Genomic DNA, 26,152 nt, shown 5'->3' with positions numbered 1-26,152 from the left:
TTATAAATTCAATTTCTTATCGCTTTATCTTGGCCAGGGCAATCCTAAGCGACCTGCCAACCAACAAATAAACAAATAACAGACAGACAACCCCCTCCCCATATAGACATTAAAACCAAGAGCAAAAAGAAACACAGCAAGCCCACAACTTGCAAGTCCATTTAACTTGGGTGCATTCAGCTTCATGCACTTGGCAAATAATAAAATAAAAAGAAAGGGGGCAAAAAGCAGGAAAAAGACTTTGGCCATTGAATCCAATGTGTTTTGATTATATGCGATTTTGGCTTTAGGTGTGATTCCTATAACATAACCCCCATGTAAATTGCGGGATTGAGACATTCTCTGTTTACAGAAGCTTGATGGAATTAATGACCTTTTAGACCTTACAACTGATTTGTCCAGTTGCACAGTCATTGAGGGGGATGGAATTACAGTGGTACCTCAAGCTACATACGCTTCAGGTTACATATGCTTCAGGTTACATACTCCGCTAAATCAGAAATAGTGCTTCAGGTTGAGAACTTTGCTTCAGGTTGAGAACAGAAATCGGGCTCTGGCGGCATGGCAGCAGCAGGAGGCCCCATTAGCTAAAGTGGTGCTTCAGGTTAAGAACAGTTTCAGGTTAAGAACAGACCTGTGGAACGAATTAAGTACTTAACCTGAGGTACCACTGGACTCCAGGATTCCTTTTCCTTGCAGGCTGCTAACCTGCAGCAGTTCAACTGACTGCAGTAGTTTCATTATTAGAGTTGTGGTTACTTAACAATTAATCACCTAACAAATATTCACAAGTATGGTTGAACACTGAACAACAGCTGTCATTTTCATCTTAAGTTAAATCTTTTTCAAACTTATGTAAAAAAAAAAACCCCAAACGTCCCCAATCTTTCAATGCACTTACAGCACAAGACTTTACTCGGCCTTATTGAGTAGATACATATAGACTGACTCAACAAGCATATTGAGGGATCAGAGTTTTTCTGTACTATTTAAATTAATATATGTATTGAGGGAGTTCATTGGGACTTGCTGTATGCACTTGGACTGCAGCCTTCATTGGAATGAAGTCTCATTGAAATCATTTAGATTTAGTTGCAGCTAAGGTTGCAATCCTAAAATGAATGATCTTGCAGTTAGTTAGAAGTCTAGAGGTGGATTTAGTGGAGCGCTACTGATTCAGTGGCACTGGGCACGGAGCCTCAGGGCCGCTAAAGGGGTCCTGCAACTATGATGTAGAATGGAAAGCAAGAGGCAGTGTGCGTGGACAAAATTTTGGCATTGCACAAGGGTGCCACTGAAATTTGAGGCTCCAAGATCCGCTAAGTCCCACAACAAAAAATTATTTCTGAGTAACCATGCAATGGGTTGGGCTGAATACCCAGCTACCATACTGCATTCAAAGGGGCTTTACTCCCAGGTCAGTCGGGTTAGACTGGAAATTGTTACATGGAAGGTGTCATGGGCTTTGAAGAGACTCGAACTCAGGACGCAAGGGAGAAATGTGCCAAGAGGAAGACACACTTGGCAAATCAACTCCCGCCCGGAAACCAATGTCCCCACTGTGGAAGGATGTGTGGATCCAGAATTGGCCTCTGCAGTCACTTACGGACTCATTGTTAAAACCGTGTTTATGGAAGACAATCTTACTCCGCTACGAGGGATCGCCAAAGAAGAAGAGGAATAAATGGAATGTAGAAATGCTTACTTCTGATTAAACATGCACAAGGTCAGGCTGCTGAAAAGGTGGCAAGTAAGTTTTAATTATTATTTTGTTTGCATCCCTGTTTCAAGAGAGAAGCAAGTGTATTTCCAGACTGCAGTGCAGAGACCACTAACTTGAAACCTGCCTTGTTTTTGCCTCTTTGTTTATTTGGGTTTTAACCCTTTATTGTTGTATTATTTTGTTGTTAGCCGCCCTGAGCCCAGCTTCGGCTTGGGAGGGCGGGATATAAATAAAAATTATTATTATTATTATTATTATTATAAACCGCCCAGAGAACTTAAGACAATTGGATAGTTTAGAAGCGTAACTGCTGGTGAATAGGCCAACTTATGTGTTTCCATCTTATCTATTGGGTGGACAAGATAAATATGCAATTGTGAGGACCTTCCCTAAGAAAGAATGCTGTGTCTTCCTAGGGAAGAGTCGGAATCTTCAGTTTGTTTTTATGCGTTTTTATTATTATTTAGGCCTCACATAACTTTATTCCGTTGTGCACGGATTCCTTCCCTTTCTAATGTTTTGTGTTTTAACTTCTGTTTAAGAGAGGATCCGTTCCTGGCTCTCCGACGGGTTCGCATTTTTATTGAGCTCCTTTCTTCCGCCAACTCGTCTGGGCCTCGGACTGGCGGCCCTTACTCCGCACTGGACTCTTCACCAGGCCAAACTTTGCTTTTCGCCCCACGCCTGAATACAAAGTAAAACACGAAATTCAGACAGTTGAGGGCCGGTGAGAAAGAAAGCTCGCGCCAAACTTGTCCGCGGCCCTTGGCGGCCTCTCCGCGCCTTCGCCTCCGGCCGGTGAGCGCGACCCTCCTGCTGCCCAGGCCGGGCCCTGCGGAGGCCTCCCTTCTGGCGGATCCTTTCCCCTCAGAACGAGCCGCTCGGCGCTGGCTCGGGCCTACCCTCTTCCCGCCTTTCCTAGGCCGCGCTGCCTTTCGGGAGGAAGGGGGCGAGAGAGAGGCCTCCGCCGCCTGGGCAGGTGCTGGGCAGCTCCCGCCCTCCGGCCTGAAGGAAGCCGAGGCGTTTCTGGGAAGGGCCCTGCCGGGGCAACGAGAGGACGCGGGGGCAACCCAGCCGGCCGCCGGCCATGTAAACAAGCGCAGCCCTCGCTGCGGGGCTCAGGCAGGCAACCTGCGTGCGCGGCGGAAGGCAGGCGGGCTCGTTCTCCCCTTGGCGGCCTCAGTAAGTAGAGCGAGGAAGCCGGGAGGAGGAGGAGGGCAGCAGCGTGCATGTGTGGATGTGTGGACGCGTGTGTGCTCGTCGCCCTGCTCCGACGTTCTCTCTGGCGGCGACTTCCTCCTCCTCCTCCTCCTCCTCCTCGTCCAGAAAGTCGTACCTGCCGCTCATCCAGCTCCTCACCTGGAGGAGGAAAAGCGGCAGGCAAAAGTCTTCGCCCAGCTTCGGGGGAGTTGGGTCTCTCCGTCTCGCGGCAGTGAGAAAAGTTTGCTGAAAAGTGGACTGATCGGGTTGGGCCTCTCGCTGGTCTGGTGTTGAAAATTAGTTTCGTTCTGGTGCGCTCCTGCTGTAATAGGGAATTCGGGGGGAAAGAATAATAATAATAAAGGTGGATGTTCTAAAAATTAATAGTTGGAAAGGTAAAAACAAAATAAAAAAAAAATTCCTTCCAGTAGCACCTTAAAGACCAACTAAGTTAGTTCTAGGTATGAGCTTTCGTGTGCATGCACACTTCTTCTTCAGAAGAAATACTGAATACTGGAAGGAATTTTTTTATTTTGTTTTGACTATGGCAGACCAACACGGCTGCCTATCTGTAGTTGGAAAGGTAGTGTGTCAAAAAGGCACGCACACACACAAGGAGGTTTTGGTAGATGTAAATAAAACTTTTTGCTGATTAAGACCCCCCCCCCCAAAAAATTTATCACTGCTCTCCCTATTCTCGAAGAGAGTAAGAAATAGATTGTGAGAGTAGTTCTGTGTTTTTGTGTTGGAAGTTATTACAAATGTAAAGGGCACAAAGTGTTTTGGACGCTTGCTGTGCATTTCTAAGGCTTTTTGTAGTCTCTCAAACTTTGCCCCATTATTTTAGGCTCCGGTTTAAGCTCCTGTTCCTGGAAATGCCTTTACGCAAGCAAAAGCTCTATCCAAGGGACTGTGGAGAGAGGTATAAGTATTTGCATGGCTAGAGATGGCATACATTAGGGCATGGGCGAATGCCCTATTTTTGAAACACAACTCTCCTCCTGCTTGGGGTTTAGGAGATGTCAGGCGCAGTTTTTTTGGAAGTATATTTTAGTAATAAAAAATTCAAATGAGCAGTAACATATTCAAAGTTATTTGTGTGCTTTAACATTCATTTCTACAAATGAAGACCGGTTTCCTCCTTAGTAAGTCTGTCACACTTACCAGCGTTCAACACTGACTTCATTAATGTTTTTCACAGCACGTTAGAGGCACAAAAGAGAAATGTAGTTTTGCAAAAAGCAGGTTTAATAGGGGTGTTCAGCGGCTCTGTATAAGCTATCACAACTCAAGCAGGTGCCTTGCAGGTGCTTTTTCTTGCCTAAGTCAAATTGTGGTTTTAGCAAGGTGTTCTGAGTTAGAGCAAGGACTCCCTGAAGGCCTTGCTTTTCTCTGTTGATTCAGGTCACCAAAAAAGCAAATTGAAGCAAATCGAAATTGATAAGGGAAATGCCCTGTGAATTGAAGTGCAGGAGAGGAGTAGCTTCTTTTGATGAACAGATCTAGCTTTTCATTGGAGGCAGTTATTTTACCAGGGCTCTCCCAATTACTGTACAGTGCTTTTGGGAGATGGATGTTGACACAAATAATTTGTTCCATGTGCTTGTTGCAAGTCCGTCCATTCCCTGGCTTATTGTTCCAGGCACATGTGAAACTGTCAAATGTTTCATATAACCAGAACCATGAATAAGGCTCTTCTCTTTATGACACGCTGTTCTATTATCTTAACAATTCAAATAACTGCCAGATTATTGGGCCCTGCATGGTAATGCTGGAAGCAATACATATGCGTTTATAGGTTCCCTTGTCAGTGGAGTATCCTGAATGATTTGTCAGTGCCTTGTCTCACCGATGAAAACAAGCATTGCTATGACAGTGAGGATTCCTTGGCCTTGGTGCAGCAGTTTGGTGGTTGCAAAGATGAAAAGGACTAGCCTCCAGTATTTGAGATCCATCAGGCCTTTTGGTGCATTGAATATGCTTCAGATACATAGTGTGGACCTGCTAACCAGTGATGAGAGTAGCATCCCAGGTTAGATAAGAATTGCATCACTCATATGATGAAGATGGATGTTCTGCCTTAGTCACTGAGCACGGGATCTTTCTGTATCCCTGTCAATTGCAAGAGATACCGTATTTTTTGATCTATAAGACTCACTTTTACCCTCCTAAAAAGTAAGGGGAACTGTGTGTGCGTCTTATGGAGCAAATGCAGACTGCGCAGCTATCCCTGAAGCCAGAACAGCAAGAGGGATTGATGCTTTCACTGCGCAGCGATCCCTCTTGCTGTTCTGGCTTCTGAGATTCAGGATTTTTTTTTTCTTGTTTTCCTCCTCCAAAAACTAGGTGCGTCTTGTGGTCTGGTGCGTCTTATAGAGCGAAAAATACGGTACTTAGCATTCACAGCCAAGTGCAAAGCAGAGTAAGGACCAGCTTCCAGAATTCTTAAAATATTTTAGTTACAGCCTTTAAACGAATCATCACCTACTCATTTTCTTTTCCACCACATGCTTGCCTCCGTCAAGGCACAGCCAGAGTTCATGCTCAGTGAGAAGTGGATGTTGGGTGGCTTTAAATTACTGATGTTGCTGCTTGCTCCACCTCTTATAAGGTAGAAAACGTGGCTGAAATCCCTTGCTGTCAGGTGCCTGCTAAGTGGGCTGGATCCAAATGAGTTCACTGCTGTGACTGCACATTGTCTTTTGTTTTGTTTTGCTTTGTTCCCTTACAGAGTTGCCCTTGCAGGTTTTTATATCAAGAAAATACTTTCTGTGAATATGGCAAATTGTTTCTACCACAAAGATTGTTTCCCTCCCCCGCCCCCAGCAGAGCTTGTTAGCTTCAAAGCTCATTCTTGACTCTGACAGAATTAGGTACAAATTGACAAAATCATTAGAGGTGACTTGGTTCATCTTAACAGCAAGCACTTTTTTTTCCTTCTGGGAAAATACAATGTTTCAGTGATATTAGCAAATTCCATAGTTCAGGACAGCAGTATTTTGGGACAGCAAAAAATCTTCTTGCAAGTGGGCCCTCTGCAAGATTTTTTTTGGGGGAGAGGGCACTCAGATTTGGGTGGGAATAACCAAAAAGCCAGTACATGTCATTGTGGGTGACTAGCTGTCTTGGTCTAGACTAGTACCCATCAATAAAAAAGCACATGTCTGGAACCTGTAATAGTTTTATTAAAAGACTGCAGATCTTCTCATCAATTGATGGTGTGTACCATCTATAAACCTTCCCTCCATTTTTATTTCCCAGAGCAGTAGTCTGTAGATGCTTGCTCTATTCCAATGTTCTTGGTGTTCTGCATCGCTTCTGTTTCTAATAACATATCAAAAACAAGCCCAGTTCCTCCATTTGTTGACTTCCTTAGTTTGCTTGCTTAAAAGAGGAAATACTGGTTCATATAACACTAAACCATCCACATTTTTGGATGACTTAGGCTGCATACGCACCATAGATTTAAAACACATTGCTTCTTAAAGGAATCCTGGGAACTGTAGCTTTGTGAAGGATAAGCTATAATTCCCAGGATTCTTTTTGGGAAGGGGGTGGGGGAAATGTACTATAAATGTATGGTTTGTCTGTAGCCCTAGTGGCTTGCATCCCCCTCCCTCCTTGAGTCATGCTTGCTTTTAGTTTCAAATAATCTTGGTGTAGTGAGTCCTGGTTAGCAACAAGCAGTGGTTAAAGTAGTTGCTATCCAAGCCAGCTTCATACCATAAAGGTATGGGTAATCAAGCAGGCTTGTTTAGCAACTAACCATTGCTTGTTTTAAACCAGGATTCCTGGCTCGGGCATAAGTAGCAGTGTGGAATAGGAGCATGTACTTCAGTTAGGCTTGCTGAGGCTCATTAATGTGATGCTCAGCTTTGGTTTAGTATAATAATAATAATAATAATAATAATAATAATAATAATAATAATATATTACTTATACCCCGCCCATCTGGCTGGGTCTCCCCAGCCACTCTGGGCGGCTTCCAACAGGAGATCAAAAATGCATCTAGTGTTAGATCTGAACGAGCCCATTTTACAGCTTAAACAGCATGGTGTGTGTTTATCCAATTACAGTGTTACCTCGGTTTAAGAACAGTTTAAGAATGATTTGGTTAACAAACTCTGCAAAACTGGAAATAGTGTCTTGCTTTGAGAACTTTACCTCAGTCTAAGAACCTGAAGTGGAGGCTCCAATACTTTGGCCACCTCATGAGAAGAGAAGACTCCCTGGAAAAGACCCTGATGTTGGGAAAGATTGAGGGTGCAAGGAGAAGGGGGCAACAGAGGACGAGATGGTTGGGCAGTGTTCTCGAATCTACCAGCTTGAGTTTGACCAAACTGCGGGAGGCAGTGGAAGACAGGAGTGCCTGGCGTGCTCTGGTCCATGGGTCATGAATAGTCAGACACGACTAACGATTAAACAACAACAACAAGAACGGAATCCGAATGGTGGAAGGGCACCGGCGGCGGGAAAGCGCGCCTCAGTTTAAGAATGGTTTTGGTTTAAGAACTGACTTCTGGAACGGATTAAGTTTGTAAACCGAGGTACCACTGTACTGGTTGTTATTATCAACAAGTTACTAGCAGGCCAGTGTTTCTCAGGCTTTTTGAGCTTGATCCCACCCTTCTAAGCTTGATTTAACATCTAGCTTCCCCAACCCAGTAGCAATAATTTGTTCTACACATAAGCATGTTGTGTGCATTCAGACTGCTGCTATGCGCAAGGATCTAAGGGTGGGCTCATGAATCCAACATTGGCATTAGAAAAAGCGTAGGACAGGGCATCTCTGATTCCTCCTAAATCACACATAGGGAAGTGCCATTAGTACAAAGCAGGTGCACTTTGCAAAATGTATTGGGATGGGACAGACTTCTAGATCCAACATGGATCAGGGAGGACTCTCTGTCAGGGGGCATTTAACCCAGCTAAATCTTGGTGGCGGTTGGGAAGAAGGCTGCACCTGTCTCAGAGTCGGATCCCTCCCTGGAACTTCATAGAATCCACTCCAAGCGTTCTGTGCCTCCCAGGAAGGCATAGTGCAGTTGGTGATCCACTAAGAATAGTTTATTACCAAATATGATTCATAGTCGGCTGTTTTCCTATATGCTGAATTAATTCATTTCCTATTTATTCTTTTGGGCAACTTTTAGCATATGTCTCCACATGTATGCGTGAAAAACCGGTTCCTCTTTTAAAAGTTGCTGTTACGGTAAGCATGTATTTGACTGCTCGTAACAGGAAAAGCATCAAATATATATATATATATTGCAACCCTCTTTATAACCAAGTGGGTTAAAGCTTCCTTCCTGGTTACTAGAGCACTTCCTTTGCATCTGCTTATGAAGACAAACAAGAAAAGCGGAACAGCCTACACAAACTACTCTTCATGTTGTGAATGATTGTCATTTTAAAGAAGCCAGACTTAAAATCTGTACAGATGAGTCTTCTCGAGGAGCTCAGTTTCTGCTTTGCAATTGGGGGTAATGTTTTGTTAAATGTTGCGTCCGTGTTTTAAAGTGGTGTTTCCTATCAGTTGGCTCTTAGAAAACTTAAGAATGCTGTTCAGTAATTTATGCCATCCCATTTCGGGTTGGTTGTGTTCCCATCTTTCTTTTGAAAGCTTTCTGGGAAGTTAAAGTCGGGGAAGGGGTTACTTAAAATCCATTCTGGAAAAAATGCTATTGTTGAGCAACACAGTTCTTTATAAGAAGGGGAAACTAAACCAGAGATAGTCTAGGTTGGTTAACTTTCATTTCATTTGATGTAGCAGAATTGAAACAGTAAGGACATTAGCAGATAAGGTGAAAGACAGAATGTACTTGAGACAAACTGGGGGGGGGGGGCGGGGAATCCAACCTTCTCTGCTTCTGAGCTCCCAGAAGGCATGGTTGGCTGCTCCTTGAAAATAATATACTTGATGAGATGGTTTTAGGTCTGATCTTAACTATGTTGTTGTTGTTGTTGTTGTTGTTTTAAAACCCTCTTGCCTGTGCATTTCAGATCTTCTGTGGAGTCTTTTTACCTCTTTTTGACAAGCAGTGTTATTGTTTTGACAATGCTTGTGTTTTATTGTAAATGTAGTAAATATAGAGAGAGATACATGGGACAGCTAAATTATTAAGTACATACTTTCTGATCTGCATACTGATTCAATTAGTGAGTAAAGGCATTGTTAAATATTATTGTTATCCAGGAACACGAGGCTGATAATTCAACAGTGCTCCTAGGGTTTTAGCATATCTAGGAAAGGTTGCCAACTTAAATATTTGGAAAGGTTGTGCTTAATTTCCTATTAAAGAAAACTGACATAAATTGTGGTGTTGATGGGATGGGAAAGAATATTAACATCTCTTATGCAGGGCTGTAAAAATATTTTCAGTTCCCAGGCTTCAGCTTTAGTGTTTTAGGAGCCAGATTAAAAACTGTGTGGCTGAGCACAACCAAACCCTGGGGATTTTTTTTTTTAACTTTGGGTAATTATCACAATAGCCTAGCAAACATTATTTGAGTGAATGGCTTGCGACTTATAATTTAACGTTATTATAATGGGCATTTTTGGGTGCTTTTTTGAGTGCTATGTTTTATTTAAGAACCAACCAAGCAGAAAGTCTAAAATTTTTTAAAAAAGGATAACTGAAGCTGCTGAATAGCAGAGAAAATGGTTCCAAGATGAAGTTCTATTCCTGAAGCTAAGCAGGTTTTGGCCTGGTCAATATCTGGATGAGTTTCCTGTTCTTCCGTTGTTTACACAGTCTTTCCCTTGATCTGGAATTTCTGTTTTAGTTGCTGTGTGGTGTTGTTAATGAGTTTGCTTTATTGTATATTTTAACAATTTAAATGTTTCTGTAACTTGCATTTATACTTTGCAAATGGCTCAGAAGCCTACATATGAGTTCGTTGATGATATAAATGAAATAGAAAGCATTCACTCAACCAAGAAAGAATCTTTTAACCTTGAGGTTTAGGGTTCACAGACTCAAATCTGAAGTTTGAAGATCAGTATAGTGTTGTGGTACAATCTGAAAGCTTTTCCATATGTCATCTGCTGCCGTTATGAGGCAATAGATTATATATAAAAACCCTACTTTGAGTTGTATCTAGACATGCCCTTCTGCAAATTAAAGAGCTCCTTTCATTAACAGAAGGGATTCTGATCCAGTAGATCAGTGGTTTCCAAAGTAGGTGGTACCACTCACTGGGGGGCAGTGGGATTACCAGGCACTAGGAAGCAAGTGTGTGTGTGTGTTTGTGTGTGTGTGTGTGCTGTAAGTAAAAATGACTATCAGACTTTGAAGAGCTGGTTTCACTGGTTTAAATTCAATTTTGTTGGATAAAATAAAATAAAAATTCACTGGATTTTCAATAAATGTAAAATTAATGTTTACTGTTTGAATTTTATTGGGTTATTATCTTCCCTTGGGGGGAGGGTGTTCAAACTGCTGTTTGGAATAATGCTTTTCATAGGAAATTTCATAGGACAGGGGGCATTGAACCAAGGGGGTGGTGGTCCAAAAAAAGATTGGGATAAACTCCAGTAGAGGCTCCCCTTCAGCTGCCCCTTGCACCAGGGGGCAAAACAAAGACCCAGTTTGGCACTCCCCATGCTCATTTGCGTACACACACAGGCTGGGAACCTCAATGGCACCTCTCTGGAGCCTTCATCTGGGGCAGAAAACCCAGCTAGCCCCCACCCCACCTTGTACTACTCCCACCCTATCCCAGATGGTACCCCACCCTCTGATATGCTTTCCAAAGGTCATGGGGTGGCTGCAGGGGAAGGTGAAATCAGGAGGATTTTCTGCTGCTAAGAGGAGAAATCCATTAGTGGAACTCCACTTATGATTAGTGCGGATACATCCCATTCTATCCAGACTTTTCGGCTGGGTTGCATCCATTTTTTCCTGAACTTCAGCTGTTTTAAATACTATTAAAGGAACTCAAAGGGACTTAAAAATGCTTTAACTTTGGCTGGCTCATGTCTGCTGTCATTTATGTAAACCTGATGGTGATGATTGAATTCAATGAAAATGCAGCAGGAAAAAAATAACTGAAAATTAAGCAGAACTATGCTGATAACGGGATGCGGGTGGCGCTGTGGGTTAAACCACAGAGCCTAGGACTTGCCGATCAGAAGGTCGGCAGTTCGAATCCCCGCGATGGGGTGAGCTCCCGTTGCTCGGTCCCTGCTCCTGCCCACCTAGCAGTTCGAAAGCACGTCAAAGTGCAAGTAGATAAATAGGTACCACTCCAGCGGGAAGGTAAACGGCGTTTCCGTGCGCTGCTCTGGTTCACCAGAAGCGGCTTAGTCATGCTGGCCACATGACCCGGAAGCTGTACGCCGGCTCCCTTGGCCAATAAAGTAAGATGAGCGCCGCAACTCCAGAGTCGGTCACGACTGGACCTAATGGTCAGGGGTCCCTTTACCTTTACCTTTTTATGCTGATAACCAAAGACTAAAAATGACCTGCTCTTTTCTCTTGTGTTCCTAGTCTTCCTGTGGTATGGAGTTGGTGAGCAGTGAACAACCTGTTGTTATGAGAGACGACAACAAACGAAGAAGGAGAAGGATGAAGCCACACTCCACAGCAAGCAACTTGTCTTCAACTGAATTGATATCCATTGAGTTCATTCTCCCTACATCCAACATGCTAATAGATATAGCCAGCAACTGTACAGTAGAGCAGATGAAAGCACAAGTTTGGATGCGAGCAATAGAGAGGAACCAGACCTCGGATTTCTACCATAAATTCACACCGGATCAGTTTGTTCTTCAGTACCAAAAGAAGGGACAGTGGTATGAAATTTATGACAAACATCAAATAATACAGACACTTGACTGTATATTGTATTGGAAAGTGCTACAGAAGAAAGTGGGCAAAATTCATGTGATCCAAAAGCAGAAGCCCACAGAGGACGTTCAGAAGTTTCAAAAGCAACTCAATTATTTGATTGGCTATGATGTTACTGATGTCAGTAATGTTCACGATGACGAGCTGGAATTTGCTCGACGCAGGTTAGTCACTCCACGGACAATTGAAGTAACCTGCAGAGATCCAAAATTGTATTCAATGCACCCTTGGATTACATCCAAACCACTCCCAGACTACTTGCTTAGTAAAATTGTCAATAATAATATTTTAATAAATATACACAGAGGGACAACTAGCCAAAAGATTAAAGTACCTATTGAGGACAGTCCAGATCTCATCCTTCAGAGTTTTTTCACCAAAATGGCAAAGAAGAAATCTTTGATGAACATTCCTGAAGATTACAGCGAGCTGAACTTTGTTCTGAGGGTGAGTGGCAGGGATGAGTATATTGTAGGAGACACACCTCTCAAAAACTTCCACTGGATAAGGCAGTGTCTCAAGAATGAGGATGAAATTCACCTGGTCCTGGATGAGCCACCTGACCCAAACCAGGATGAGGTGCAAAAAGAGGAGTGGCCCTTAGTGGACGACTGCACTGGAGTGTCAGGATACCATGAACAGCTGACAATAGATGGCAAGGATCACGAGAGAGTATTCACTATATCATTGTGGGATTGCAACAGGAAGTTCAGGGTCAAAATAATTGGCATTGATATCCCTGTGCTTCCAAGAAACACAGACCTTACTGTATTTGTTGAGGCTAATATTCAACATGGCCAGCAGCTCCTTTCACAGAAAAGAACTACAGCTAAACCATTTACTGAAGAAGTCCTGTGGAATACTTGGCTTGAGTTTGATATCAAGATTAAAGACTTGCCCAAAGGGGCACTTCTGACCCTGCAGGTATATTGTGGCAAAGCACCAGCTTCGTCTGCAAAGGCCAACCTCCATTTGCATGATTCCCCAAGTGCTGACGCTAAATGCAAAACCCAGCTTCTCTATTATGTAAACATTTTGTTGATAGACCACCGGTCCCTGCTCCGGACTGGTGACTACGTGCTTCATATGTGGAAATTTCCAGGCAAAGGGGAGGAGCAGGGAAGTATAAATGCGGATAAGCTTACTTCGGCCACAAATCCAGATAAGGACAATTCCATGGCTGTCTCCATTGTCCTGGACAAATACTGCCACCCCATAGCCTTGCCCAAGCACAAGATAGCATCGGATCCACAAGCGGACAGGGCCAGAGCTGAAATGCCCAACCAACTGCGCAAACAGCTTGAAGAGATCATAGCCACTGACCTGCTTAATCCACTTACCCCTGAAGACAAAGAGTTACTGTGGCATTTCCGATATGAAAGTATAAAGCACCCAAAGGCATACCCTAAGCTGCTTAGCTCTGTGAAATGGGGACAGCAAGAAATAGTAGCTGAAACATACCAATTATTATCCAAGAGAGATGCTTGGGACCAAAGCACCTTGGATGTTGGATTGACAATGCAACTTCTAGACTGCAACTTTTCCGATGAAAACGTGAGAGCGATGGCGGTGCAAAAACTGGAGGGTTTAGAAGATGATGATGTTCTTCATTATCTCTTGCAGCTAGTTCAGGTATGATGGATATTCATTCCATTTTTTCTTTTCTTTTTAAGGGAACATGAAATGCTTTGGGCAGCATGATGGGCATACATCTATTGCCTGGTGCATCTGAATGTGTGAACTGATCAGATTGCCTTTCAGGTCGCACTCAGTTGGAATGAGGAATCTTTTTGAACTTGAGATGGACATTCTGTTCTGAACAACCTTGCAGGGGGGACATGCCAATGGTGGGTGGGGCCAGAAGCAAAAGTGGGTGGAGCAGTTAATGTAAATTTCACCTTTAAACAGGCTAATTTCCACACACACTCACACCCCTCTCTCTGTCCTCAGTCCCAGCAAGCAAGAAGCATTATCAGGGTTCAGTGACACATTTCATCCAGGCAAAAATGCTCAGGTTGACTCCTGGACTTGAGGTTCTCCAGTACTAAGTGATATGACTTATCTCATGTCTGTTGTGTCCATTCAGAAGTGCAAGTTTCCAACTGATTTTGCAGCCATCCATTGCTCACCACAAATGTATGGAGCAGTCAATATATCCAAAGTTCTCTTTTTACCGCAGAATCTTTGCCTGTGTAAGAGTAGTAGAACAGCATTCTAACCAACCAATGTGCTTTTGTATACCTTCATCCCCTATAGGATTCTTGTTTTGATGCTGGCTTTTCTTTGTATGTCAACCACCTTGGTATATCGTCTTGAAATGAAAGGCAGTACAGTGGTTTTCCGTTTTGGAGGTGCTTCGCAAAACGAATTTCCCTATGGGCTTGCTTCGCAAGACGAAAATGTCTTGCGAGTTCCTGCGGGGTTTTTTCCCTTTTTTCCCCCTTTTCCTAAGCCCTAAGCCGCTTATCAGCTGATCCGCTAAAAGCCGCTAAACCGCTAATAGTGCTAAGCCGCTAAGCTGTCAATGGGCTTGCTTCGCAAGACGAAGAAACCGCTATAAGAAGAGCCTCACGGAACGGATTAATTTCGTCTTGCGAGGCACCACTGTATATCAGTTGTTTTAATAATTCCCAAGGGCATAATTTAAAGGGGGGAAATGCTAGCTTGTGTTTAGGTCAAAGTAGCCTGCGTTGCGCTAAAAAATTACAATTCCTCTTGTCAGCTGATAAATGTACCCTTGGTGAAAATGCCCCAATGTGGTAAAATTGCATGTTACATCTTAAAATGAAATGTGTTTCAGAACACAGCAGCTTCCTGACTTGTCTCTGTGCACACTTTTGCAAGGTTCTTTTAACACAAGAACCCTGTGGATAAAAGTAATTTTGTGTTAGTTTATTGTGATGGGATAGTGAGCTGCTTGTGTGTAAAAGCTTGATCCCTCTGGGGTTTGGCTGGTCATCCAAACCGAGGCACTAACGGAGCCCCCAAAGCATGACTCCGTCAGTCGCTGGTAGAATCTGACAGTGGGCGTCTACGGAATTTACGCCAACATAAAAGCTGTTTGACTGACATGCGCCTTCGTGACTCTCTGCGTGACAGTTTCCGGCGAAGGGTGGGAGTTCCTAACGGGGGTCTTGTTACCTCTTCGCTATTCTCACTAGAAGTATCCCAGAGCCTCCCCTCCGCTGTGACTCCTGCACTCCCCCTGCTGGTTCCTTCCTCTGCTGCAGATTCTCTCCTATTCTCCTGGAGCCTGTCCACCACCTGTCCCTCCGATGGCAGTTCCCTGACATCCACCTCCCCCCCAGGGCCCCCTTCACCCCCTCCCGCCTCCTCTCCCACTGGCGGTGAGGGCGGAAAGCCCCTGAAGGAACTCTCCTCGTCGTCCGAGGATTCAAACGCTTCTAGCCACGGCGTACCGTCTCTCTCCCCGTCTTCGTCTTCTTCCTCGGAGTCGGCTTCCTCACCCACCCCTGACTCTGGGAACCCTTCAAACTCTCCTTCCTCATCGGTGGTCCCAAAGTGTTCCCTTCTAAATCGTGCCACGGGTTGCGGTTTTCTTGGGAAACGCTGATGAAATGTTTCTATTAAGACCTCGTCATTGACTACCTCTGCTGGTACCCAAGTGTTTTCCGACTCTACTTCCCCCTCCCATTCTACCAGATATTCCACCTGATTCCCCTTCCACCTGGAATCAATGATTCCTGCCACTTTCATGTCGCGCTCTCTCTCTTCTATCACGGGCGTTTGGGTGGCCTCTCTCTCACGCTCCCCCCACTCACGTCCCTCTCGGTACGGCGACAGTAATGACCTGTGAAATACTGGGTGTAATTTCATGTGACTGGGCAGCCTGAGTTTGAATGCTACTGGGTTGACCTGCTGTATGACCTCAAAGGGTCCCAATCTTTTGGGTCTCAATTTCTTACTCCCGCCCTTGAACGGTAGTCCTTGGGTGGATAACCACACCCGGTCTCTCACCCTTATAGTTTCACCTTCCCTCCTATTTCTGTCTGCTTGCTTCTTATATTCTTCCTTGGCTTTCTCTAAGTTAAGTTGAAGCTGACGGTGGATCGCTTCCATCTCTTCAAAAAAATATTCCGCCGCCGGCACGCTCCACCTCTCCCCTCCCTCTCCTGGGAATGCCCAGGGGTGACACCCATAATTTGCCAGAAAGGGACTCATCCCTGTGGACACATTCTCCGCGTTGTTGTAGGCAAATTCTGCTAGAGGTAACTTATCCACCCAATCATTTTCTCTGTCTTTTACATAACACCTCAGGTATTGTTGTAAAATCCCGTTTGCCCTTTCCGCTTGCCCATTTGTTTCTGGGTGCCGGGCAGTTGAGAAATTGAGTTCTACGTGCAGTAAGCTCATAAGTTTCCTCCAGAACCTGGAAGTAAATTGTTTCCCTCTGTCGCTCAAAACCCTCAAGGGGGCGCCATGCAACCTAAAAATATGTTCTACAAACAACTTGGCGGTTTCCTCCGCTGTGACCGCATGTGAACAAGCTATAAAATGACACATCTTGGTTAATAGATCTACCACCACCATGACAGCTGTTTTGCCTTTGGATTTTGGCAGGTCCGTCATAAAATCTATGGATACTGCCTCCCATGGCCTTTCTGGCGTGGGTAAGGGTTGTAATAGCCCCGCTGGCGCCACCCTCTCTCCTTTCGCTCGCTGGCACCTGTCGCAACCCCTGACATATTCCCATACGTCCTCCCTCACCTTGGGCCACCAAAACTCCCTGGTAACCAACCACATGGTTTTGTGCTGTCCAAAATGTCCCGCTGTGGGGCTGTCATGCAACTGCTTGAGTACTCTGCCCCTCAGTTCCCCATCGGGTATGTACAGTGCCCCTTTGTAATACAACGCCCCGTTCTTTTCTTCAAACCCCCCTGTGTTCTCCTCTGTCCTCCTGAGCTCTCTGAGTTTCTCTTGGGCGTATTCATCGTTCTCAGTACCCTCTATCAGTTCCCTCTGCCCCACCAATGCCGCCCCACACACCCAGCGGTCTTCAGGGATTACATGCCTTGCCTCAGGCGCTCCCTCCCCCTCTAAGTACTCAGGTTTCCTGGAAAGAGCGTCCGCCCTCACGTTCTCGGAGCCGGGCACGTAACGAATCTCAAAGTGGAATTTGGAGAACTCCTGGGCCCATCGCACTTGTCTCTGGTTCAGCACTCGGGCTGTTCTCCAGTATTCCAGATTTTTGTGGTCAGTTCGGACTTGAACCTTGTGCTGCGCCCCAATCAGCAAGTGCCGCCATTTCCGGAATGCTTCATGAATGGCGAGCAGTTCTCGGTCGTATACTGTGTAGTTCCTCTCGGATTTGTTCAACTTCCGCGAGAAGAATGCACACGGTCTCCATTCAGACGTATCTTTTCCCGGCTGGAGAAGAACGGCCCCCACCGCTCGGTCTGACGCGTCAGTCTCCACTCTCATTGGTTGTTGTAGATCCACGTGCAAAAGTTGCTCTTCCGACGCAAACGCCTGCTTTAAACGTTCGAACGCCCGCTGCGCTTCTTCCGTCCAAACAAATTTCTTTTTGCTACTAAGACAATCCGTGATGGGCGCTGTTAAATGGGCAAAGTTTTTGATGAACTTCCTATAGAAGTTTCCGAAGCCCAGGAACCTTTGCACGTCCTTCTTGGTCTTTGGTGTTTTCCATTCCAGTACCGCTTGAACCTTGCTGGGATCCATGGCCAATCCCTTGTCAGACAACCGGTACCCCAGGAATTCCACCTCCCTGGTATGAAACTGACACTTCTCCAGTTTCACCCACAGCCGGTTTTCTCGCAGCTTGCTCAGTACCTCTCTTACATCTCGCACATGCTGCTCCTCATTCTCTGAGTACACCAGGACGTCATCTAAGAACGCTACGCAGTTCTTGTAGAGCAGTGGCCCCAGGACGTGATTCATGAATGATTGAAAGCAGGCGGAGCCCGCTTGTAATCCGAAAGGCATAACCCGGTACTCAAAAGCCCCCAAGGGGGTGAACATAGTGGTCTTCCACTCATCCCCCTTTCTCACACGTATCAAGTTATATGCCCCCCTAAGGTCCAGCTTGGTAAAATTTTTCCCTTTTCTCACCCGTGTTAGAATGTCATCAATTCTAGGCATAGGGAAAGTCACTGGTTCTGACACTGCATTTAGGGCCCTGAAATCACATACAAGCCTGGGCTTGCCCGTGTTTTTTTTGTCCACAAAGAACACTGGGCTGCCCCCCACCGCTCGTGACTCTCTGATGAAACCTCGCTTGAGGTTCTTGTCAATGAACTCCCTTAACTCCTGCATCTCACTGTCTGACATTGCATACAGCTTGCCCACTGGCAATTGTGCTCCTGGGAGTAAGTTAATTTGACAGTCAAAGGGTCTGTGCGGGGGCAGTTTATCTGCTTCTTTTTCGCTGAATACGTCAATCAAGTCAGCGTATTGTGGTGGCACCCTCCCCTTGTCCATCACTTCCATCCCTGCTAGAGTGGCCCTGGCCCCTGCCTGAGCCTCTCCCTCCTTGCAGTGTTCTAGGCAATGTGCTGATCCAAAGGAAACCACTCTCTGATGCCAGCCTACTAGCGGATTGTGTAGTGCCAGCCAGCTCATTCCCAAGATAATAGGAGCTCCTCCCAAGGTGGCTACGTTAAACGCTATCAGTTCTGTGTGTCTTGCCACCCTCATTATCATTGGCACAGTCTGTTGGTTCACTTCTCCTCCCAACAGCTCCCTCCCATCAATCGTGGTAACCTGCAAAGGCTTACTTAATGGGATAGTCTGTATCTGGTGTTCAGCTGCAAACTCCTTACTCATGAAATTACATGAGCTACCTGAATCCAATAGCGCTTTTATCTTCAGTGGGTGTCCGTTTACCAGTTCCAGCAACACCTCTATCACAAGCGCTGGTCTTGGAGGTTCCGGCGTGGGCACATTCACTACTCCCTGGCCTGGCTGCTGTGCCCTGATGTTGGCAACCAGGCGTTGGCTTTTACTTGCTCCGTGATTTCTTCTTCCTCCTTCCCCCCAACAGTTCCCGCCATCCCTTGCCATTCCTTCCTTTGCGGACAGACTCTGGCAAAGTGACCTGGCTGTTGGCAGAGATAGCATCTCTTGCCGCTCTTTCCCTCCTTCTTCCGCCCTTCACTGGTGTTTGAAACTGCGCGCGCGCGCGCTGTTCCAAGTTCCATCGGCTCTGCTGGCGGGAAAGGCTGCTCCGGAATCTCTGGAATGCGGAAGTCCTTCCAACGTTCCCCCTTTCCTTCCCGCTTTTCCATAGCTCTAGCCTCCTGGCGTGCTCCTATGGACAGCGCTGATTTAGTCAGCTGATCCATAGACTCCGCCCTAGGCGCCCGGGAAAGTTCATCTTTCACTGCCGGAGAGAGACCTTCTTCAAACAGCATTTGAATAGGTTCACTAGCAAGGTCCCACCCCAGTCTATGAATCAGCATGGTGAACTCAGTCCAGTACTCACGTACAGATCGGCTCCCCTGTTTACACGCCATTAACTGTCTGCGCACCACCCCCTGCTCGATCTCGCTGGAAAACATCAAGTCCATGGCGCGAAAAAACTTCATAGTGTCCTTTAAGATTTCATTATTGGCTGCCATCAGGGGCCGAACCCAGTCCTTCGCCCCTCCCTCTAGATGGCCAATCACGTACGCCACTCTAGAGTTCTCATCGGGGAAGTCATCAAACAGTAGATTGAGAGCATATTGCATCTCTGTCCTAAAGGCTTGATAGTTCCTGGGATCCCCCCCAAATTTCTGCACCAATCCAGGCACCCGTCTGGCAAGTGGGGTGGTTTTCCCTTTATCTGCATCTTGAGCCCTCCTCTCCTCGAGCCTCGCCGTTTGCAGCGCCAGCTGGACCTCCAACGCCCTGTACCTTTCTTCCAGGCTTGGACCTGCTCCAGCTCCAGCTCCTGCTCCTCCGGTTCCGGCTGGTTCGCTCATGATGCCCTCTGCTTGCACAAGCTGCTTTCAAAGTCTGTCAGATTGCTGTGATAGGATAGTGAGCTGCTTGTGCGTAAAAGCTTGATCCCTCTGGGGTTTGGCTGGTCATTCAAACCGAGGCACTAACGGAGCCCCCAAAGCATGACTCCGTCAGTCGCTGGTAGAATCTGACAGTGGGCGTCTACGGAATTTACGCCAACATAAAAGCTGTTTGACTGACATGCGCCTTCGTGACTCTCTGCGTGACAGTTTCCGGCGAAGGGTGGGAGTTCCTAACGGGGGTCTTGTTACCTCTTCGCTATTCTCACTAGAAGTATCCCAGAGCCTCCCCTCCGCTGTGACTCCTGCACTCCCCCTGCTGGTTCCTTCCTCTGCTGCAGATTCTCTCCTATTCTCCTGGAGCCTGTCCACCACCTGTCCCTCCGATGGCAGTTCCCTGACATTTATTATCCTCAAAAAGTAGTCACATGAATTTGTCTATTATCAGGGCTTTGGAGATTATGAATTTGATGGACCAAGTGGCTCTTTACTCTCCTATTATAAAAGGCAGAATGGTGAGGAGTGGGTTTGCAGTGAGAAGTAGAATAACCCCTGCAATTGCTCATATCACGTAGTCTTGTAACTTTTATTGGCAAATGAAGTTGCTCGATCATAAGAAAATGATGAAAATGCTTTTGAATTTGGTGAGAATTCTAGTTTTGACATAATCCTGTCTAACACCCACCCTCCCCAATATTTCATTTAGGCTGCAATCCTAACCCCACTTACCTGGGAGTAAAGCCTGTTGAGTTCAATAGGACCTCCACAGTGGTGAACAACAGATCAAAATGCAGTAGGATAAAAACACATCCAAATTTACTAAACCAAGACAACAATCCATCAGTCAAAACAGCAGGATTGTGAAATTGGGGAACTCATCAATTTGTCATCAGTTGTGATAAAAAGGGAGAGTCAAGCCAGAAGAATATCATTTTTATTTTTTTGATGGTGTTACAAGCTTGGTGGATCAGGGGAATGCTGTGGACATAGTGTATCTTGATTTCAATACGGCTTTTGACAAAGTCCCCCATGATATTCTTGTGAGAAAGCTGGTTAAATGTGGGTTGAATGAGATAACTGTTAGTTGGATTTGTAGCTAGTTGACTAACTGAACCCAAAGAGTACTCATTAATGCTTCCTCCTCATCCTGGAAAAAAGTGAAAAGGGGGCCACTGAACGGTTGTCCTGGGCCTGTTGTTGTTCAGCGTCTTTAGAAACGACTTGAATGAATGAATTGAGGAGTTGCTAATTAAATTTGCAGATGACACCAAACTGGGAAGGGGTAGCTAATGCTGCAGAAGACAGAATTGGAATTCAGTATGACCTTAACAGAGACTTGGACCTAAACTAACAAAATGAAATTCAATAGGGACAAATGTAAGGTTCTGCACTTAGGCAGAATATAAGGTGTGTGACATCTGGCTTACTAGTAGTACAGTGGTACCTCTAGATGCGAACAGGATCCGTTCCGGAGCCCCGTTCACATCTAGAAGCAAACGTAACTAGCGACAGCACATCTGCGTGCGCACCGCTTTCCCCTGATTCTGCGCATGTGTGTGACGTCATTTTGAGCGTTTGCGCATGCCCAAGCAGCGAACCCGGAAGTAACACGCTCCGTTACTTCCAGATTGCCGCGGAGCTCAACTGGAACGCGCTCATCCCGAAGCACATTCAACCCGAGGTATGACTGAATATGTGAAAAGGATCTAGGGGTCTTAGTGGATCACAAGCTTAACATGAGTCAACAGTGTGATGCAGCAGCAAGTAAAAGCCAATGCTATTCTAGGTAGCATCAACAGAGGTACTGTATAGTGTCTAGATCAAGGGAAGTAATAGTACCACTTTATTTTGCCTTAGTCAGACCACACATGGAATACTGTGGTGCCACAATTTAAGAAAGATGTTGACAAGCGGGAACGTGTGCAGAGGAGGGCAACTAAGATGATCAAGGATCTAGAAACCAAGCCTTACAAAGAATGTTTGAGGAAGTTGGGTATGTTTAGCTTGGAAAAGAGACTAAAAGGAGATATGATAGCCAACTATGATTATCTGAAGTGCTGTCACATGGATGATGGAGCAAGCTTGTTTTCTCCTGCTATCGAACCAATAGCTTCAAGTCACAAGAAAGGAGATTCTGACTAAATGTCAGGAAGAACTTTCTGACAGTAAGAGCTGTTTGACTGTGGAACGAACTCCCTCAGGAGGTTGTGGACTGGCCTTCCTTAGAGGTTTTTAAGCAGAGGTTGGATGGCCATCTATCATGGATGCTTTAGCTGAGATTCCTGCATTGCAGGAGGTTGGACTAGATGACCCTAGGGGACCCTTCCAGCTCTACAATTCTATGATTCACTCCCCCCCCACAGCTCATGGGACAAATTTGGCAGGGGGTGGAGCTGCCCACCTGTCAATCACCTGAAGACACATTGACACCAGGTGATTTTTTTTATTTTTGCCTGCCCCTTTCAAAGCACTGCCTTGCCCAGTGCTTTGTCAACCAGCTGACTGGTGGTGCCTGCAAACTTGCTTTTATATGTCCCACAGTTCAGGTGTAGGGCAGCTTGGCTGAAAGCAACTAAAACATCATTATTTGCTCTGGCATTTCCAGGATGTTAGTTGTTGACAAGGTACTAAGCTGTAGCTTTGCTAGAGCTTTAAGAAGTGGTTGTTTTACTTTCATATTTTTATCTGCTCTTGTTCTGTCTTGCCACACTTAGTAAAGGGAAGATGGATTCTGAGTCAAAATGGTCTGTATTTTTAACTTTCTGATTGTGTCTTTAAAAATTATAGCATAATCAAACCCATAAACAAATTGTATGTGTGTGTATTCTATCCTGATGTGCACCCCACTCCTGGTTACGGTCACCTTAATAATCTTACATTGTATTTGACATTAATGGTATGTAGACCAACAAAACTGGAACTGGAAAGAAAAGATGTCTTTGTCTCACATACTGCACAGAAATTAAATGAAATCAATCTCCACTTAACTTTTGTTATCTGTTTTTCAGGCTGTGAAATTTGAGCCTTATCATGACAGTGCATTAGCCCGATTTCTTCTAAAACGAGGCTTAAGGGTAAGTATTCTAAACTCCTTCAAGAAAATGAAATGTACAAATGCCGCCAGAATTAAGACTTTTTAATTGAGAAGATAATCTCATCTTTTAATACGTTCTCTTCCTCCCACTCAATAGAACAAAAGAATAGGACACTTTTTGTTTTGGTTTTTGAGAAGCGAGATTGCACAGTCCATGCACTATCAGCAAAGGTTTGCTGTGATCCTGGAAGCTTATCTGAGAGGCTGTGGGAGAGCCATGCTGCAAGACTTCATGAAGCAGGTTCAAGTAACTGAGCTGTTGCATAAAGTGACCATGGACATGAAGTCACTTTCTGCGGAAAAGCACGACGTCACACCTCAAGGTACATGCAGATCTTCTAAGCACAATCTCACCTGTATGTTAAGCTTTTATTGTGTAATGCAGGGATAGGGAAGCTGTGGCCTTTCGATTTTTCCTGAACTACAAATCCCACCATCCTTTGCTATTTGACTAGGCGCTGGGGGGCTGATAGGAGGTAGAGTCTCAACAAGTTCAGGAGGGCCACCGGCACCGTACCTCTGGTGTAATGAAAGGTAACTCGCAAAATTCTGTGGTGCCTTTGCATCCTTGGTAGGCAGTGCAAAATGGAAAGTTGCAAATGGTTCGCTTTTTGTTTTTATACGGCTTACGAAGACCATTTCCCCCCAACCAAGTGTTTCATTCATCTGCTATTTCAGAACTTTTTATGGTCTGCTCTTTTTAAACCATTGCATTTTTACTGATGCTTTAGTTAGTGCTGCCATTCTAGTGTTGTCTGTGAAATGATGTTTTGAAACGATGTATGCTGTTTATTTGCATTTTGTTCTCTTGGATGTTTCTTTGGTTGTTTTAACAAAAAAGCAAGATTAAGAGAATAACAATAATAACAGCCCCCCCCTCATTTTGCATAGCATCTTTGTTAGCAATTTCAATTCAGATGAGATGCTAATACTCTGGAGTCCGCCACAATAAGTGTTTAATCTTGATTATGAATCCATAAACCAGGCATGTCCAAAGTCCGTTTCAGGGGCCTAATCTGGCCCGCTGGTCAGTTTAATATGGCCCCTGTGGCAATTTATTTCCTAGGGTAAAATCTTCAACTTCAATCCAAAAGAAGCTCAACAACTCCAACCCCAAAATCCAGAAAAAGCTCAACAACTTTGGTCGACCCTTTGATTGGTTCCCACGGCCCTTCACTTCATCAAATCTGGCCCACTTCGAAAAAAGTTTGGACACCTCTGCCATAAACAGTAGTGGGGATCCTTCTGCCCATGGGCCTAAATTAGACCCCCCCAAAATCACCCTGTTTGTCCCGTGTGGTCATTTTGGTCAATTCATGATGACCAGTTGTGCTATTAATTTGGCTAAACCAAAAAGGAGAAAAAAGCTGTAACCGCCTTCAAAACCCAGGCCTTGTATAGAGCCCTGTGTATTGCTTTGAAGTCCCGTCGACCAGCTGATTGTTGGGGCTTCAAAGCACCGCACACATCTCTATGCAAGCACTGATAATAAGTTGATAGTTGAAGTTTTCAAGAGCTCTGCACAGCAGGCTTGCACCCACTCTGTTTAATTTCAGACTGTATGGGACCAAGTTTGTTTCAGACTTTCATATTCTGCTTAATTATTTGCAATTCTAAACATTGTACATAAAGCAATCCACACAAAATCCTACAGTAAAACGATAAAAAATGATCATAAAATAGATGCTTAAAATGCCTGCTGGAACAATGAAAGTCTTAGTCATATGCCTGAAATTTAGCCTGCTTAATCTCATTTGGGAGGGAGTTCTGCACAATGCACAGCTTTCAGTGGGTCACCTGATGTTATTGTGACATTAGGTGATTGATGGGTGAGTGGTCCTGCTCAGTAGTCAGTGTTGTCCCATGGAGAGATGAAGTTCTATCGCTTTAGCTGGATCTGATTCTCCAGCACTGCCGGAAAAGTTCTAATTAACCTTAAGATTGGAGGCAAACACATCTCCCATTGGTATAGACTTTTTTAATCCACTTCTGGTTAAGAAGTAGGCTGTCTGAGTGTGCGTACCATGGGACTAGCAATCTCTTGTCCAAGTTGCTGTCCACTATCTCCTGACTAATGGCTTCTGACTGCAGACCCTTTTTTTTTTTAATTGTTACTTTTCAGTAATCGCACAACTCAAACAGAAACTTGAGAAACTACAGGACAGCAAGTTTCCCGAATGCTTTAGAGTTCCATATGACCCTGGTCTGAAAGCAGGAGCACTTGTGGTAAATATAATCTTCTCAAATAATGAACCTGGGTGGTTGAGTTGTGAACAGGATTGGAGAAGAAAGTAGGGTCCCTGAGAAGCAAGAGGGGGAGGTATCAGCATGATCAGGTGAACCCTAGGATATGCAGAAATACAAAACATTTTAAAAAATAAATCCCAAAGATGTAAATGAATGAATAAACTACTTAGTGAGGACTGAGCATGCTCAGTTATCTCCAGGAGTCATGGAATGTTGAGAGCCAGCTGGAAAATAAAACCGGGAGAGAGTAGAACAGGGATGCTAGTCCTTTTCGCAGTGCCCAAGGGCTACATTCAAAATTAGCTAACACTTTGTGGGCTGCATCTCTCTGTGGCACCCTTCCCCCAACACTTCCACCCTTCAGCAAGTTAATGGTAAGAGCAATTTCTCCATTAACTTGCATGGAGGCAAGAGGAAGGTTGCAGCCCTGAAAATGGGGGGTGGGCAAATCCCCCAACACAGACCTTGGGCTATGTGTGAAACACCCACCCCCCAATATAATTTTGGCAGAGAATTTTAAAGACAGTTTTTTACATTTATGAACTTGGGGGGGTATATCCATTATTTCAAAATGACTGTTAGATTTGTTAACCTTTGGACATCAGTTCTGGCTGTAGGAAATATATGAGTGTTTATCTTGCAGATAGAAAAGTGTAAAGTAATGGCATCCAAGAAAAAACCGCTTTGGCTAGAATTCAAATGTGCAGATCCCACGTCCTTATCCAATGAAACAATTGGCATCATCTTCAAACATGGAGATGACCTGCGACAGGACATGCTTATTTTACAGGTATTATCTGCATTATGTTGTGTTGTGAATTTGCAGGGGAGGAGGTAGGCCTGTACGCAAGATCCTTCTAACCACTGGATCCAGCAAGTGTTTAAAATATAAGCCAAGCTAATTTCCTTATGGGCCATTAAGAGAACAAAGGAAAGGGGGCTCTGTGCGAGACAACAAACTGATGGGCCCCCTCCTCCAGCTTGCAGTTAGTTACAAGACAAAGCCAGAGTTTAGAGTTTGCATTGGTGTGACCTGGAAGTAAAGCAGCAAGCG

The 26,152-nt window shown here is 44.9% G+C and overlaps 2 protein-coding genes across 4 annotated transcripts in view; one reads left to right on the top strand and one right to left on the bottom strand.

Moving 5' to 3' along the window:
* Window positions 1-26,152, bottom strand: part of BCAP29 (B cell receptor associated protein 29) — a 920,634-nt gene that overhangs the window by 555,789 nt on the left and 338,693 nt on the right. The gene's annotated exons all lie outside the window — the stretch shown is intronic.
* The window catches only part of PIK3CG (phosphatidylinositol-4,5-bisphosphate 3-kinase catalytic subunit gamma), a 34,678-nt gene continuing 10,987 nt past the window's right edge, over window positions 2,462-26,152 (top strand). Inside the window, exons 1-6 of one of the 3 annotated variants that reach the window (XM_083701342.1) lie at window positions 2,462-2,905; window positions 11,416-13,407; window positions 22,766-22,831; window positions 22,949-23,174; window positions 24,974-25,077; window positions 25,742-25,888. In XM_083701342.1, coding sequence (XP_083557468.1) covers window positions 11,428-13,407; window positions 22,766-22,831; window positions 22,949-23,174; window positions 24,974-25,077; window positions 25,742-25,888 — 2,523 coding nt within the window. In that variant the 5' untranslated portion in view covers window positions 2,462-2,905; window positions 11,416-11,427. Of the gene's footprint in view, window positions 2,906-7,693; window positions 8,136-8,254; window positions 8,407-11,415; window positions 13,408-22,765; window positions 22,832-22,948; window positions 23,175-24,973; window positions 25,078-25,741; window positions 25,889-26,152 lie in introns of those variants that run through there. The other 2 variants (XM_083701341.1, XM_083701343.1) reach the window with 2 other exon arrangements.

The sequence above is a fragment of the Podarcis gaigeae genome (assembly GCF_964106915.1).
Source record: "Podarcis gaigeae genome assembly, chromosome: 10".
NCBI classification, from domain to species: Eukaryota; Metazoa; Chordata; class Lepidosauria; order Squamata; family Lacertidae; genus Podarcis; species Podarcis gaigeae.
Note: the sequence above shows the minus strand (reverse complement) of the source record. Positions and strands in the feature narration are given on the sequence as shown.